Genomic DNA, 16,821 nt, shown 5'->3' with positions numbered 1-16,821 from the left:
TTTCTTTTGATAATTTTGAACTGGTTGTTTTGATTTTGACCATTTAAATTTTTTAAAACTTTTTAAAAATTCTAATAAGCTTAGTTTTTGAACCAAAAAGTAATTTTGAACAGACAGTTAGTATTCTTCATTCTGAAAATTTCAAAATGTTCTGTTTTGACAATTTCAAATGTTTTAAAATGTTTTTTTTTTCTGAGTCGACAAATTCATCAAAACCGACCTCCTCCCATGAAAAGTTTCGGTTTTGACAAATTGGTATATTTTGACCAAAAAAAAAAAAAAGTTGTGACAAAACTTTATTTCAGAGGATTGTGGAGGAAGAGAGAGGTTAGTGCACAAAGTAGATCAGTGATTAAGTTTTCTGACTGTGGAGACAGAGATATCCTTACACTTGCCAGAATCAGGATGGGTATTTTAAAGAGCATAATGTCCTTTGATCACAGTGAAACTCACCAATAAGGGTTACTGAAAAAGAAATAAAAGGTTCTCTAAGAATCAGTTGTTTCCCCAAACCACTCCATGCACCTCACAGTTATGAATACAAGCAGATGTGCAATGAGCAGAGAATGAACTAGACAGTGTTGTAGAAAACAGACATAGGAGTAAAATGTCTTGGGATATATTTCACTCTTGTATCTGCTTCTCGTTGTTTAAGCTGTGGTAGGCAAGCTGGAGGCTGGAATTTATTGCTGCTTTCTAGATTCTTCGTGGAGGAGGCTTGTACTATGGTTTGTCCCAGGTATAAACAATGCATGTTAATTGGAATGGGTTTTGTAAACGGTTCTGGCTAATGATACTAATGGGTTAATGAGCTGAGGAGAGGGGAGCAGGTGAAAGGGAGAGTGCTTCATGGCTAGAGGGATACCATTGATAGAGAAAATATGGTTTCTTGATAGCTCAAAACTGCATTGTCTGAGCCAAATTCTGTTCTCAGCTGTGCATAGGAAATTCACATTGCTTTGCACACCATGGTGATGAGCACTATATAAAAGCCTAGACAGTGTTACATGCATATATTGAGGACAGAATTTGGCTTTAATGCCGCCGAATAGAACCTCTGGGGACAAGTGAAAACAGCTACATTATGGCCGGGTGTCTTAATCTAAAGTACAAAAGAGGTCTTTATTGCACTCGTAATAATGTTGGAGGTCCAAGTGCTCTGATGGAATATCTTTTGCCAGTGCATAGTTCTGTTGTGGCAAATGTACCAAATTCATCTGTTTAACTTCTTTGAGCAGCTTTGCTGGAATTACACCTGAGAGGCATTTGATCCAGAGTGTTTGGAACTGTATTTTTTTGTCTGTGCGAAAATCCATGAAAGGCTTGTGGGGAGAAAGAGAACAGCTTTGAAACTGCTCTGTTGTGACTCATCCTGGGCTCACTGCTTTTCTTGGGGCACCTGTTTCATTCACAAAGAGTGAAGCTGAATGCAGGTTAGGTTGAACAAGTGGAACTTTATTAAACCCTGTGCATGGCTCCTTCGCTGTGGCTGAGTTGCTTCCAGAGTCACTCCCCACATTTCCTATTCTGCTGGTGTCCCTCGATAACAGTCACTCCAGCAAACACAGCCCCTCTGACTCCATTTCCTCTGATCATGGTACAGCACTTGCAGCTGTAGGAAATTAACTAAACCTGCACTTGTGTACAGTTTTCATTATGACAGGTATCACCTGGAGAAAACAAGAAGGAAATAGTTGTGTATAGGAATGTAACCACATGGTAAAGAATGTGGTTTGATGCCATAGTTTGCTTCCTGTGCAAGCTGCTTAAGACTTTGTTAGGTCAGACAATAAACTTCCTCCGACCGTAAGACACACAGGCCTGGATGAGTCACTGTGTTTGAATGCAGCAGTGGCATAAAGGGGAATACAATGCATGACTGACCTGTGGAACTCACTGCCACAAGATATCAAAGCAAGATTTTAAAAAAAGGATTAGATGTTTATATGGGTGCTGCGGGTGTTTGTCCCTGCCTGCTGTATGGTTTGGAAATGGTGGATCATAGAGACATGGAAGAAAAGAAGATACAGGTAGTAGCAAATAATATATTGAGGTGATTGGCAGGCAAGTGGAGGTTAAACAGAGTATGCATGGGAGAAATTAGAGGGAAGATGAATTTGGGACTCCCAGTAATAGACTGGAGAGCACACGTTTAAGGTGAGTTGGACATTTGATAAAAATGGGAGAAGAATGCCAGCAAAGAAAGCATGGGAGGAAAAGGATCAAAAGAAAGGACATAGAAGTCTGAAAAAAGAACAGGAGTACTTGTGGCACCTTAGAGACTAACAAATTTATCTGAGCATACGTGAGCTACAGCCCACTTTATCAGTCTTCATAGAAGACTGAGGATATGATGGAAAGACTCTACCAAGAGAAGTTTGAAGAGAAAAGGACGGGAACTCCAAGACCTACAGGAAAGAGTGGCAAAGAATCGTGGGCAGCTCTGACCCCGTGTAAACGGGAAAAGGAATCGAGAAGTGAAAAAAAGTGATTATACATTTGTATAGATAATTAGAACATCCATAGTTACATAAAACAGGTTCAGCTATAAAAGAGGTATAAATCCTCATGCTTCAGGATATAAACCCACCATTAGTTGTCTGGGCTTAGAAAGGAACTTCCTCTATGGCCATTTGTGCAATAATTATCTATTATGGGAATTTTTCCACCTTCCTCTGCTAATGGTCTTTGGGATAGCAGTTCCCTTGTCCCTATGCCGAAGCCCATTCTGTAAATCAGTAGAACTACTGGGGATTAGAATTTAAAAGATCCTTGATCAGTCCACTAACTCATGCAAACTCAGTCAAATACATAAATACCCTGCAAAAGTATTGAGCCTGTTTTGTAGCTCCAGCCTCTGATTCATATGCATTTGTTTTGTGCGAACAAACAACAATGTGTAAGCTCAAATGGCTGTTTTGCCCACTTCGATCGTCACAGGGAAATTGCAGGGACAAATGCTGCCTCTCTCAAATCCCATGGCATTCCAGATCAGGAGCCCTTCTTGCAAATGAGTGTGGGGTCTAAGACGGTCAGCACCTTTTATCACAGACAGTGATATTTAAAAACACCGAGAACAGACAGTTGTTTGGAAAGGGTGAGAGTCACTGCTTTAGCTCATCTGCCATCCCTCCTGCATGCAGATAACTTAAGCAATCTTTGCAGTGAGCTCTGTGGAGATTGTATAGTCCCTTCTGGATCCATCCCATATATGGACACAAAATAACATAACACTTATTTGGCAGTGTTTAACTGACGCCCATTTTGAGCTTAAACCCCGAGCAGTCTAGTTTGGCCAGTGTTGTAGAATGATATTAGTATAGTAAATTAGAGGAGAAGCTGCTTCTGCCTCAGTTCTTCACTTCAGCAAGCAGCTCTTTACAGTTCTGAACAGATGAGTGGGTCAGTATTGGAGCAGGTCGTTTCCAAGAATGCTGGTGAGATTGCAGTGACAGAAGATGCAGGCCTCCCAATGGAGGCAGAACTCCCCTGCCCTCAGTGTATTTCCTTTCAGTTTGAAATCATTTTGGTGCAAAACATTAATCATTTAGGCACTGATAAAAGAAAACCCCCCTGGCACAGGAATGGCATTGATTCCTCCTCCTGGGACTCACTCCATTCTGAGCCCCGATTTAGCCAACACAGCTTTCCCCGCCTGTAAATCTGCAGGAAATCTGATGACACTGGGGTTTCCAACGGAAATGTGTGCTTATTAGATTTTTTTTAAAAAATCCTTCCCTGTAAAGATAAAACAACTCCTGTTCAATAAATTGATAATGCAGATACTGCAGCCAGAGCAAGACTAGCTCCAGCTGCATGAAACAGGAAATCAGCAATCTGCTATTTCCACGCAAGCTGGGCTTGATAAAAGCGAGAAGGCACATGTGAGACTGTAACTAATGAGACATGGTGTGATTTATAGAAAGTGGTTTCTATTTATTTTTTTATTTGCGATCCCTTTCGGCCGAGTCTGCCTTCGGCAGTCCTCAGCCCCTAACAACTGTTACAAAGGCCTCTGCAGATACCAAGGCGTTGCTGCAAAAACTTGCAGGGAGCAATCTGTGTGGAACTCTCCCAGGGGCCTTTAAAAGTATGTCTGTCCCCTGCTCTTGTGTGCATCCTCTCGCTAGCTCTCAGCGAGCCAGCACAGGTGTAAAGAGAGATGAGAGCTGCTGCGAGTATGCATACATGAGCTGCAGGATCAGACCCCTAGCTTGTAGTGTAGACTTAGCCTGAGACGTAAATAAAGCTGTCTCATTCTGGGCCTGATCTTCAGCCCATTAAGTCAGGGGAAAAGCTCCCATGGCTTCAATGGACTTTAGATCAGGCCCTATTTGAGGTATATAATCTGGTATAAGGAGTCTCTAGGGTATACAGCTGATGTTGGGGGTAAGGCTGTCTGAGGCAAAACCGAAAAGCTGTAAAGAGCAACCACTGCAGTTCTGTATTTTAAGCAGGGTTGTAAGTGTGGCAATGGTTGTCTGATACTCCACGCAAGTGTCTTGAAACCCAGCGTGTGGAAAGGTGGGGCACTTCAATGCTGACATATTCAGTGGGCATGTTACTTCTCTATTTTTGCCACTTCTGTTAGAATATTAATTTTTCACACACTAACGTACAGTCAAACACTAGGCATGCCTATCCTTTCTCGAAACAAAAACCAAAAAAACCCTAAAAGGTCAACAAATAAACCCTCCCCCGAATTTTCCTTTACAAATCAGTATTATGTATTTATAAAGGAAGAATCCTTGCAAAACAAAACACTCTTTCCAGATAATACTGTCTCTTGTGGTGCTTAGCTTGCTGCTTCATGTTTAAGTTGGGAGAAATTGCCAAGATGTAAACTATAACTAGCATATTTCTCTCTCCCACATAGAGTTAGAATATTGATAGCAGATGCCTCTTGCTGCTTTTGCAGTTGCCTTGCAAAGCTTTTCATTCTACTCATTTGTTAATATCCCTCAGCACTGTAAGTCCACCAGTATTTCTTTTCCTCTAGATAAAGGACAATCTGAACATTTTATTTTGTTTTCAGTGCAGTACATTCCTTCTCTATGAATCCTATGTTATGTTCTTGTTATAAATGTGGGGTTTGTTATTACTTCAGTGGCCACATGCATGCTGCATTACTGTACAAGATACATCACTGTTTAGAAGAGAGCTGCACAAAAGGTTTGATGTGAACCACAGAAACACTCAAAATCAGCCTGTTCCTGTTGCTATGTGCTGTTCCCATAGAAATCTTTTGGTGTCTGCACGTTTACCTAAGCTGGACGTGACATTTTCCCCACTCTCTGAATCAAAGCAAAAAAGGAGGAAACTTTTTTGCAATGTACAGAGAGTTTGGAGCTGGATTGAAGTCAAGTGTTGAAGTCATATGGTACTTGTATTTGGTTCATTGACTGGCTGAGCCTACAGCATGATTCGATAGGTTAGAGAGACAGTTCAGTGTTTCCAAGGGAGAGAGAGGTTGCATTTAGTGTGTACTTTCCAGGTTACCCTGTTTAGGGTTCCCAACTTTCTATTCTCAGAAAACCGAACAACCCTGCCCTGTCCCTCTGCTGAGGCCCTGCCCATGCCCCATCCCTTCTCCAAGGCCCCGCCCCCCACTCACTCCATCCCCCTCTGTCGCTCGCTCGCTCTCCTCACCCTTCCTCAGTTGCTCATTTTCACCAGGCTGGCTCAGGGAGTGGGAGTGCGGGAGGGGGTGAGGGCTCCGGCTGGGGGTGCGGCCTCTGAAGTGGGGCCAGGGATGAGGGGTTTGGAGTGCAGGAGGGGGCTCCGGGCTCTGGGGTGAAGCTGCCTGGTTCGGAGTATGCGGGGGCTCTGGGCTGAGGCAGGGGGTTGGGGTGTCAGAGGAGGTATGGGCGCTGGGCTAGGGGTGCAGGTTCCAGGGTGGGGCCAGAAATGAGGGGTTCAGGTTGCGGAGGGGAGGGCTCTGATATGGGGCTGGGGATGAGGGGTTTGGGGTGCAGGAGGGGGCTCCTCACACTATATTTAAGTGTATTTTTGCAAGGGAAATCACAGACCCTTTGTCTCTGGGTTTATCTACCTTCTAGAGACATAGATTCCAGCTTCTGGATTGCTCTTAGATATCACTGCCTGGGAATGGCTATTTTTACTGACTGACATTTCTGCACCTCACATGATTCTAGGCTTAGTTTTGCAAGGAAATACAGTCCCTCGTGTCTGAAAGATAGTAAACTAAATCTTGCCGCTGAGCAGGGCTCAAAGGTAGGCAGAGGAGATTATACTGTGTTGCCTGGTTGAGTCTTGTGATAGTTGGTGTTTTACATAAAGCCCCACCTCCTGGAGCCATGTTATTACTTAAGAATCAGCTCTCATTGGTGTTTTTTTTAAGCAAATGTCTAGCCCTCCAGGTTGTGGAGAAAAGTTTGAAAATGTGACCCAAGTGTACTCTCAGCTTAAAAACTAGAAGGCAAATAACCTCCCCCCCCCCCCCGGCCAATATTTATTATTTTCAAAATCTTGTGATTTTTAAACCAATCTCACCTTTTTGGGGGCCCGACTCATGAATTTTGAATGCTTGAGTTGACAGTACAGACGCTAAGCCACCTTACCAGAGCCAGGGGCTGAACCTGTCATTGGTATGAGTTGGAGGGGTACAAAATGGATGAGTATAGTGACTCAGAGCCTAAGTGTGAGGTGTAATGAAGGAGGAGGGAAAGCCTGTTGATCCCTCACTCTGTGAATTAAAAGCTACTATTTAGCCGTCCTGTTTCCCATCCCAGCACGCACACGATACGAAAAGTTGGCTCAAAGGCCAGAGAGTGGCAATGATTCCTAAACTAGACCCTTTCAGACTCCCTCCTAGCATTGCCATCACCTGTGTCCTGTGCTGTGGGGGAGAGCACAAAATGGCCAGATAGCTCCAGCTTTACAGCAATGAGTTGTTCCGTTGCCAAAGATGCACCATGAACTTCAGCCCTGAAGCAAATGGAGTTACACGAAGGAGGAATTTGCCCCACAGGGACTCATGGTGGGCTCTGCACCGGTACCTCCCGAGGACTATGCCTTAATAACACAGTCTGGCCCCGGGAATACAAAAGCTCTCAGCCAAAGCTCCTCCTAAAAGCCAGCAAATACCCTAATAGTGGTAATAAAGATGCTGCTACCAAATGACTTCTCATTTCCATTAGGTTTTTGTTCTCACCATCTTGTATGGAGGAGGACTTATGTCACTTCATCCTCTGTTGCACCTTTTGTAATTCATGTAAAACAAAGACTGACGGAAGAAGTAGCGAGCAAGGAGGCAGTGACCTTGAGTCTGTAGCTCCAGAGAGCTCCCGGTATCCTCTTAGTCTGTCTCTAGCAGGCTAATGGCAAAACATTCAGCCAACGACTTGGTGTTAGGAATTTTCAGTTATCCAGGGATGGTTTAGATAATCCTTAGTCCTGCCTCAGTGCAGGGGAATGGACCTGTTGAGGTCCCTTCCATTCCGACATTTCCATGATTCTGTGGTCTTCAGTGTGTGCCTGCAGGCCTGCAAACATAAGAACCAGTTCCCTGGGGAAATCCTATGAAATGGTTGCAAAACAAGTCAGGAAACTTTTGTCCAGCAGTAGTTTAGTTCACCAGGCAGTGCTCCCACCGTGGTTAGGACGTGAAGGGCCAGAGTGTGACAACCGTTATAATGTGTGCACAGGGGTGTACAAGGAGCATGCGTGCACACACTCACGTGCGTTCTCTTACACCTGAAGGGCTCTTGCCAGCACCTCCTACAGGAGCAGTCCCTGTGCAACCTCTGTGATTTGGAAGAGCAGAGGTTGCTCCTTCATCTCTTGGGGCAAGATGCCAGAAAGAAGGTGCAAAGGGGCACAGGAAGCCAGCGTGTTGGAGCTGGCAATGGCTAATGCAACATTGCCCACCCCCTCTGTGCCCAGGAAAGCACCAGAGAGATCATGCCTCAGGCAAGCATAAACTCTTTGGTGCTCCTCCTGAAGGGGTGCAGACCTGCATGGCTCCCTGCTCAGGACTGTGGCATATATGCTACATTCTAATCCTGTGACCATAATTGTGCACCCCTTACACATGGGAGCCTTTACTCATGCTAGAAGTCCCATTGAAGTCCACGGGAGAGTTTTGCACGGGTAAGAAACTAAGGGTTGCGCCACCAAGCTCCTCCTTAGTGGAATCAAAAAATCGGTGCGTTTTGCAGGAACACCACAAAGCTGGGGTTCTGAGACACTTTAGTAACTACACCCACTTCCTTTCCTCTCTCCTCTCTTTTATCTCCAAGACCCTTGCATGGCTTTCCCAGTGTGCTGCCACAAACAGGCAGTGCATCCCTGTTCGGCAAAGCAAGTGTAAGTGGCAGAGTCAGTCCGTTCGATGTAAATCTTTCGGCAGTAATTTGATTGGGGATGCGCAGCTGGAGAACTTCACATTTTAAGTTTCCTTGGTGCAAGGGGTGGGGAGTAGGGAGAAATCAAGAAGCCAAACGCCTCCCCCTTCTCCTTTTTCTTGGCCACCAAGAATAATTCTGTTTGAGATGATTTTTTTTTAATGAAAGCCTCTGAGAAGTAATATTGCATCTTCAAACCAAACTGCTGAACTCGACTTCTTTTACCAAGCGCATGCAAAAATATTACTCTCCGGATTTTGAAAGGGCCCGGAGTGCCTGCCTTGCAAAAAACGGAGCTGCTAAGAGAGTCACTGGAGAGTGGTCTCGATGGGAAGCCCTTACACAGTGTGCGCTTCTATAAAAACTGTATTATGATGTATATAAAATGAGCTGTGAAAGGAACAACTCAGAAACAAGCCACAGGGAGAGGCACTGTCCAGCTGATAATTTCTGAATTTAAAAATGCTCTAATCAGCATAGATCCATGTCCCAAGACAAGTCATTCTCACAAGACATTTCTCACCATCTGATTCGTCCTGCAGCATAACGGTCATACTTATTTTTCTGTGCTTGTTTCAGATGCCCCAGGAACAGTATGCACACAGGAGCGCCATGCAGAGCTCGGAAGGCCCGCAGGTATACAAAGTGGGGATTTACGGCTGGAGGAAGAGATGCCTCTATTTCTTTGTGCTACTCCTAATGATTTTAATCCTGGTGAACCTTGCCATGACCATCTGGATTCTCAAGGTTATGAACTTCACAATTGTAAGTAGGGGTTGCCAAAATGGGGAGTGAATATTTGGGGAGGCCAGTAGAATTTCTTTCAGGCATCATAGATAAGATACAGCTTAATGGTGTTTGGGTTCCCAAGGAACACATTATGGGCCAAGTGTGAAGGTCCTCAGAAATCTACTTCATCTCCTGGAAAGGGATTCTCAAGGCTGTATGCAGTTTTATCAAGCCTAGGCATTCAAAAAGCATGTGTTAGGTCCCCCAAAATAATGAAATTGGCTGAAAAATCATATTTGAAAACATGATAGATTTGGGATGGTTTTTACTTGTTATTTGTCTCTGTTTCTGAGCCTTTTTGCTTCACATTTTTCAGCTTTTCTTCCTGAGGGCTAGAAGCTTTGTTTTTTGTTTTTTTTTAATGAAAGATGTGATTCGAACGTAATTACGTCTCCAGAAACTGAGTCTTTATGAAAAACACCAAAAAATTGTGTAACTTCTGAGAAAATAAGAGCTGGCCATATTGCATATCTTATTTATATGAAATTAGTAGAGTGTCGTCAGTTCCTCTGGAGGCAGGAGTTTCCATCTGGTTCTCCTGTTAATACGTTAAGCAGGAGTTACCTGCTGACTGGGACCCAGATATAGGGCCCAATCCAACTCCCACAAAGTTCAATGGATAAACCCCTGTCAAACTTAATGGGAGATCTACTACGCAGGGATCCATTTCACCCTCTGGAGCCAGTTCTATTTACGCTCTTTTGTGAGGAGTTAACTTGTGCATAGACCTTTAGTGGGCCCTCTGCATGGGAGTGAGTTTCACCTATACAACACATGGAAATAGACTAAAAGTCAGCATACAGTGAAACATCGCACCATGACGCACTAAATCCACATATCAGGAAGTTCTGTTATAAAGCCACTTACCGTACTCCAGTTGATAAGTCAGCTGAGCAGAGTAATAATGATAGGATTACTTCTTGAGGAAGGGAGAACTTTGTCAAGCTGATCAGGTGGAAATTGATTAGGAGCATCAAGGTCTTTAGGAGGAGCTAACTTTGAAAAATGTAACCACAGAGCTATCTCATGGGAGAGCTGGCAAGATCAGATTCCACCTGGTCAGTTTCTTAGATCTGTGGGTCCTGATGTGAGTAGCACTTTTGAAGAATCTCATCTTTCTTTTTCCCCTTTCTTCACTTGATTCTGTCCAAGCTCTGATCAGCCCTAACCTACGTTATCTCTTTGACAGTCAGTGAGAGGCTGAGTAAATTTATTGTATCCAACAGACTAACTACTATGCCATTATAATTTGTCGCGCTCATATTCTCTAACAATTGCACTTTCAAGATGTACAGTAAATGGCAATGCCTACATACTGCATGTGTGCTTTGGGAGCAAAACATTTTAAAGCAATAATCTAGAAGAAATTAGCTATTACCCACAGTTAACTAAGGGGTGAGCCAAATTTAGGAGTGATTAAAGCTTTACCAAGCCAGTTATTTACTTTGATGGGATTAGTGCCATTATTAAGTAAAACTTGTGTCTTCTTATAGTAATACATTTTAGAAAATAGCTGCTGGGACATGAATTTTGCTGCAGTGTTGGAAAACTGCTCTTATCCCAGCTATTAATAGCTGGTTGTAAGCCAGTGTTCTAACTCACCAGCCTATGCACCGAAGAACACTCGCCAGCCACTGGATTTCAGTCCTGTTTTCTTCAGAGACTCAGCTTTATTTCTGCAAAATAACATCAGTTCAACACATCAATCGTATCCTTTTTCCCTGGCCAGGGTCTTCTGCAGGGGCTTATCTATGCCCAATCCCTCTGTCTGTGAGTCGAGGCGAGCCTCTACTTCCTTCTTGATTATACTCTGCTGGGCATCTGCTTGATATGTAAACTGGGTTCTTCCTCCTGACCCAGGGACTCTTGCAGGAGCCTGCCTACAGCTCTCCAGCTCAACTGAGCTACTTGCTGGCTTGTATGAAGAAGAGGTGGTCTTCAAGCTATCACCTGATCCCTGGCCTTACAGCATCAGTGAATTGGTCACAGGTAGGGCTAGGCCCAACTCCCCTTAAAAGGCCAGCCACTCTGTGACACTGGTTTTGTACCAGTCCCAGGGTACAATAGATTCCAATAGGTATTTAATTCATTCATTTTCATAACATGTAAGTTTAGTAGGCAGTGAACAGTCTGTGTTGATGATAATACAGGCTATAAATCCTGAAGCCTGAAAGGGGAACTTTTTGGTAGGGGTTTGTAAAACCTATGCTCAGGTATAAGGAGATAAGTTTGAATCACGCCATGAAATGAAATGCACATGTACACCAATATCCAAACTGTGTCACAGACACAAAGCCACACAACCCAGGGGAATGCTGTGTTTCAGTGGGCACAGTACTTTCAATTTTTACTTTTGCTCCCAAGCATTACAGCCCCGGATAGGTGTGTGTGACCCGGAGTGAATGAATCAGTCCCTGAGGAAAGAGTTCACTACTATTAGGTATCCGTGTAGAATCAGTTCTGTTACCCAACTGTCCGAGATGGGGTCTGGTCCAGAAACACACACATTTTTGGAGTCCTTTCCTCTCCTCTCCCACGCTCTTTTTCTCCTAGTCTATGAATGGGTGGGGCCAGTGAGTCATGTTTCATGTGCCAAGTGCTAGGTAATAACATGAGAGGATTCCATTCTTATTAAATTAAACTGGCTCACTATTAAATCAATTATGTAGGAACTGCTCAAACTGCAGTTTATCCCCACCCCCTCCTTGTCATATGCATGACGCACAGAATGCCTGGTGTCTTTTCCAGACATTTCCCTTCTGCAACCCATGATCTTCCCTCCAAGTTCCATGAAGGTTGCTACAAGTCAGGACATGTGTTTTAGAGATGGAGGTTTGAAGTCCTGCCTGGATCTTTCTCCTCTGGTGTACCTGTTCCAGTTCTCACCGCTGAATGCAGAATGATAATGGCATGTCTGCAATCCCCAAAAGGACGATGTGTTTCTGTTGTAAAGACAAAACTCTGTGTTGAAGGAGGAGATTTGTCATCTGCAGCAAAGGAAGAAGCACTGCTGAGTGGGGAGGAGGTTTTTTGGCCTTTGGCTGGTAGGCAGTGAATGAGGATATTGATCTGAGCAAGGCTGGCCCCTGAGAAAGACATTGCTGTGGCAGAAGCTTTTAACACTGCAAAGGAATTCTCAGAGTTTCCCTGAAGGAGAACTTAATCCTTCTGCCTGCAAGCTCTTTTGATAGGTGTTGGTGTCCCCAAGCCGGGGCAGACCAGCTCTCTGACTTCCACGGTGAACAGCTCTTGCTCCAGACTGAAGCTGGTGAGAAGCACCTGTGGGAGAGGATAGCTGAACCTGATGGCAATGAGGCATTAAAGCAGCTGGCATGGCTGTCCCTGCTGGTTTGGTAGGGATCTGGCAGATTCACGTGGATGGGTTGCTGAGGGAAGTTCTGGCTCTGCCTGGTGTTGTGTCCTGATGCTGGAACAGAGAGAGTCGGGTGAAGCCAAGGAGACAGCACAGAAAACAGACAAGGAACAAACGGACGTGGTGGGTCCAGGCTCCTGCAGCCGCTGCACTTCCTAGGGCTCTGCACCACTGCGTTGCAGAGCATTACAAGCTGTGTGTGTCGGAGGGCGGAGCTGCATCTGAGTTGCCCCGATGGGAAGTCTTCCTTTTCGGAAAACCCCTTTAAGGACCTCTGCACTAAATATATTTAGGGTCAATTTTAATTTTTAAATAATGAATGGAGTAAAATTCTCCAGCTAGTGGCTGCAGATAGGCAAAAGGCTTAATTTTCCCCTGCTCTGGTACAAGGAGGTGAGGGTCATTCTAGGGAGGCAAAACAATGTAGGCAGGACGTTAGTCACAGAACCTGACAGGTCTGAGCTACCTGCAGGGAGGAGGGACATCCCTTTGGCAGGCTGCCAGCCCTTCCAGAAGTAGGAGAAAGTTGTTCTTCGAGAGCTTGCTCATGTCGACTCCATTCTAGGTTTGGACATGCCCAGGTATGCCGTTGTCTGAACTTTTTTGCCTTAGCGGTATCCGTAGGGCTGGCTCTGGCGCCCCCTGGAGTCCCGTGCTCGTGCACCAGCGTGTATGAGGTGCCGCCGGCCCTACACCCTCTCAATTCCTTCTTACCGCCCGTGATGTTTGGTAGGAGTGCCTTCCTCTTGCTTTGCAAGTGTGATAGTGGTTCTATTGCCTACAGGTGATTCTCTTGTATATAGTTGATAGATAGTAATTAAGTGTTAAGTGTGACAGGTTTCAGAGTAGCAGCCGTGTTAGTCTGTATTCGCAAAAAGAAAAGGAGGACTTTTGGCACCTTAGAGACTAACAAATTTATTTGAGCATAAGCTTTCGTGAGCTACGGCTCACTTCATCGGATGCATCCGATGAAGTGAGCTGTAGCTCACGAAAGCTTATGCTCAAATAAATTTGTTGCACCCGATGAAGTGAGCTGTAGCTCACGAAAGCTTATGCTCAAATAAATTTGTTAGTCTCTAAGGTGCCACAAGTACTCCTTTTCTTTTTGTTAAGTGTGAGAAGTTACTAGTTTGTTAGAGTCCCAGCAGGGACTTTGCCCCAGGTGGGGCATGGCCCGGTCCCCGGGCTTCAAACCATGCTACACTTGTGGTAAGCCTATGTCAGTTAGTGAGCCTCATAGCATTTGCCTAAAGTGTTTGGGGGAGTCACACACAAAAGAAAAGTGCAAAATCTGAAAGAATGTCAGGCCAAGGACCCAGAAGGAGCGGGATATTCGCCTAAGAGCCCTCCTCATGGAGGCCACACTTCACCTGGCATCCCCTTCTCACCCCGCAGCTCTCCCCATAGAGCTCCAGTGACCTGAGCTCCACAAGGAAGTCCTTGCAATACAATGAGTGCACATTATATCCAGCAGGTCTGTTCATTGCACAGCAAACCTTCTGCTGGAGAAACCTCAGGGGTGTAATGAATGCTGATAATGGAGAGTTGGGAAAGGGGGGGCCCTTCCCAAAGCAGAGCTGTTCTTATGGAGATAACAATCTACTCCATTTGCACCAAATCAAGTGAAATACCTTTTGCACTTCTTTAATCCCACCTACTCCTTTCCCCCCATTCATGGCTTGCAGAGGCATGCTTCCCAACGCAGCCCTTTATAAAATCCAAGTCTTAGCTGCGGGACATTTGAACACTAGTGCTATTGAATAAAGAGTGCTTAATTCATGTAATTTGGTATTTTGTAAGGTTAAATGTTCGAAGGTTTAAAACAGAAACGAAATATCTGCACTTCTCTTTTTGCAGACTGATTTAAACAGCAATTCCATGTTCACACGGGGCCTGTTTTCCATGGCCTTGCATCTGGGGAAGTCATTCACGCCTGTGCGTAAGATTTGACACCTGGTTTGCACAGCAATGAATGGCTGCACCAGATGCAAAGCAGAGGATAATCAGACCCATGGTGTCCAATGGGCATGTATTCTTATGCCTGAGCAGAGCTGCGTGATGTCAGTGGGCTCTGCAAAGATTCATTCTTGGAGCTCCAATTGCAGGAGTGTAGCCCAAGTTCCTATTTGAGTTCCGCTTTTCATAATGTCTAATAAGGTAGTTCTTAACAATGGACCTTGCTGTTAACTACCTTTAATGAATACACACATACCTATGTACATATATGCTTGGTAGTTAGATGCTAAGGACCTGTGTTTTGACAATTACTGTAATGAATTTAGACCATCTTTAAATAGTGTTCTGTTGTATAAATTTTCAAATATAACAATAAAAGATGTACTTATTTAAGCACACAAGAAAACAGGTTCCTAATTTCAAATAACATGAGGCCAGGTAGGCTCATAGAACGAGGAATGACAAACCATTGGCCACCTTCCACAAGGCTAGAATCAGATGCCTTTTATTGCAAATAATGTAACAGTTTAAAACATTGCCCATGGGGCCCATCTGTGGAGACTCTTGGATAACTGCAAGACAGCTAAATAGAGTTGATAAGAGAGTAATGGCCAATAAGCTGCATTAAATGCCAAATGTCAAACTGCAGTTCTGCTCATAAAGCTAATCAGGATTGGCTCACTGCTTGCTTATGCTCCCCCTGTGTTCCTATTTGTTATAGCCTCAGTCAGTTATTTCATCATATTTGTAGATTGTAAGCTCTTTGGTTAGGGGCTATCTTGTCATATTTGTGTAGAGTGTCTAGTGGCCCTGATCCCTGATTGAGGCCACTAGACACTATCATAATACATATATTTGTTCCAAAGTCATCTTGCAAGATGACAATTCCTGCAAAGCACAGACCCTATAAAATCATTTACAAGGAAACTGTTTTGTAACATCCAACTTCCACTGGTCCCTCAAATCAGCACCAGAGGGTAAAGCCAGTGTCTCCTTCCAAACAGATGTGTGCCAGCATCTCTCATCCACATGGGTAGGAGAACCCAAAATATAGGGAGATTAGGCTCCCTGGCCACGTTAACGCTCCATCCACACCCTGGCTACATTTCCCCCTGGCACAGGAGGGTGTGACGTTGTTGCATGCAAAGAGCAGAGAGGGAGTTACGAGTGTTGCGTGGAGATTTCTGCAAGTCCAGGCTGACCTGATTTCTGCAAATCCATACCTGCCGTGTTACATCCTGTGTTCACCTTCTGGGAAATGGAACAAAGGAATTGCCAGACTGCATCAGACTAGTGGTCCATCTAGTTCCATAACCTATCTCCAATAGCGACTAGAATCATAGAATCATAGAGTATCAGGGTTGGAAGGGACCTCAGGAGGTCATCTAGTCCAACCCCCTGCTCAAAGCAGGACCAATCCCCAACTAAATCATCCCAGCCAGGGCTTTATCAAGCCTGACCTTAAAAGAATCCTGCTGTAGGAAAATTGAAGTAATCTGCCCATACAAAAGATTCTTGCTAACCCCTGTCAGTCAGAGATTTACCCTAATCATAGCTCACAGAAACTCCCCATTCTCCTTCCTGTGCCCCTCAAGGATTTGTAGGATTTGGGGTCTTTAATACCAGCTTCTGGTATCTCTTAACATTAAACATTGCAGAGGAACAAACCAACACATCTGTTATGTTTTTTGTTTAAATAAATTAAGTCTCATATTAAGCTGAAAATGTATATTTAAATATTGCAAGGGAATTGTTAACAACTTAAAGAGGTTTCAGAGCAGCAGCTGTGTTAGTCTGAATTCGCAAAAAGAAAAGGAGGACTTGTGGCACTTTAGAGACTAACCAATTTATTTGAGCATAAGCTGTAGCTCACAAAAGCTTATGCTCAAATAAATTTGTTAGTCTCTAAGGTGCCACAAGTCCTCCTCCTCTTTTAACTTAAAGAGGCTAAATGTTGCTGCTGTATGCGATATAAAGGCTAAGTAGTAGTACTATCTTGATTTCTTTATTAAAAGACCATTAAAAAAATGAGCTTTGTAAAGTTGGTTATAAAGAGTTATTTTAATACAATTAGTCCCCCTGGTGTGTAAAGTACCTGCCACATTTTAATTACATGAAAACAGTAGAGTAATAACACAGCAGTGAAGATGGATTAGAGTCAGGAAAAATCATCTCAGCTAATAGGTGGGCTTCTCTTCTTAATGGTTTAAAGTAATAGGGTTTGTTTTAATTATTTTTTTTTGTTAAAAAATTCTTCTGAATAAAATGTGATCATATAGTCTGGGCTCCCTTGTCACTGGTTTCTCTGGGGTCTCCCAAGAGGTAAGAAGATATTTT

At 44.0% G+C, this 16,821-nt stretch overlaps 1 protein-coding gene across 9 annotated transcripts in view; it reads left to right on the top strand.

The window, feature by feature from the left end:
- Nucleotides 1–16,821, top strand: part of SGCD (sarcoglycan delta) — a 611,494-nt gene that overhangs the window by 398,659 nt on the left and 196,014 nt on the right. For all 9 annotated transcript variants that reach the window (XM_073355247.1, XM_073355246.1, XM_073355243.1 and 6 more), the window contains one exon: nt 8,946–9,131. In XM_073355247.1, coding sequence (XP_073211348.1) covers nt 8,946–9,131 — 186 coding nt within the window. The remainder of the gene's footprint in view (nt 1–8,945; nt 9,132–16,821) is intronic.

Source organism: Lepidochelys kempii, chromosome 8 (genome assembly GCF_965140265.1).
Source record: "Lepidochelys kempii isolate rLepKem1 chromosome 8, rLepKem1.hap2, whole genome shotgun sequence".
In the NCBI taxonomy this organism is placed as follows: domain Eukaryota; kingdom Metazoa; phylum Chordata; order Testudines; family Cheloniidae; genus Lepidochelys; species Lepidochelys kempii.
This window is presented reverse-complemented; position numbering and strand designations above follow the sequence as displayed.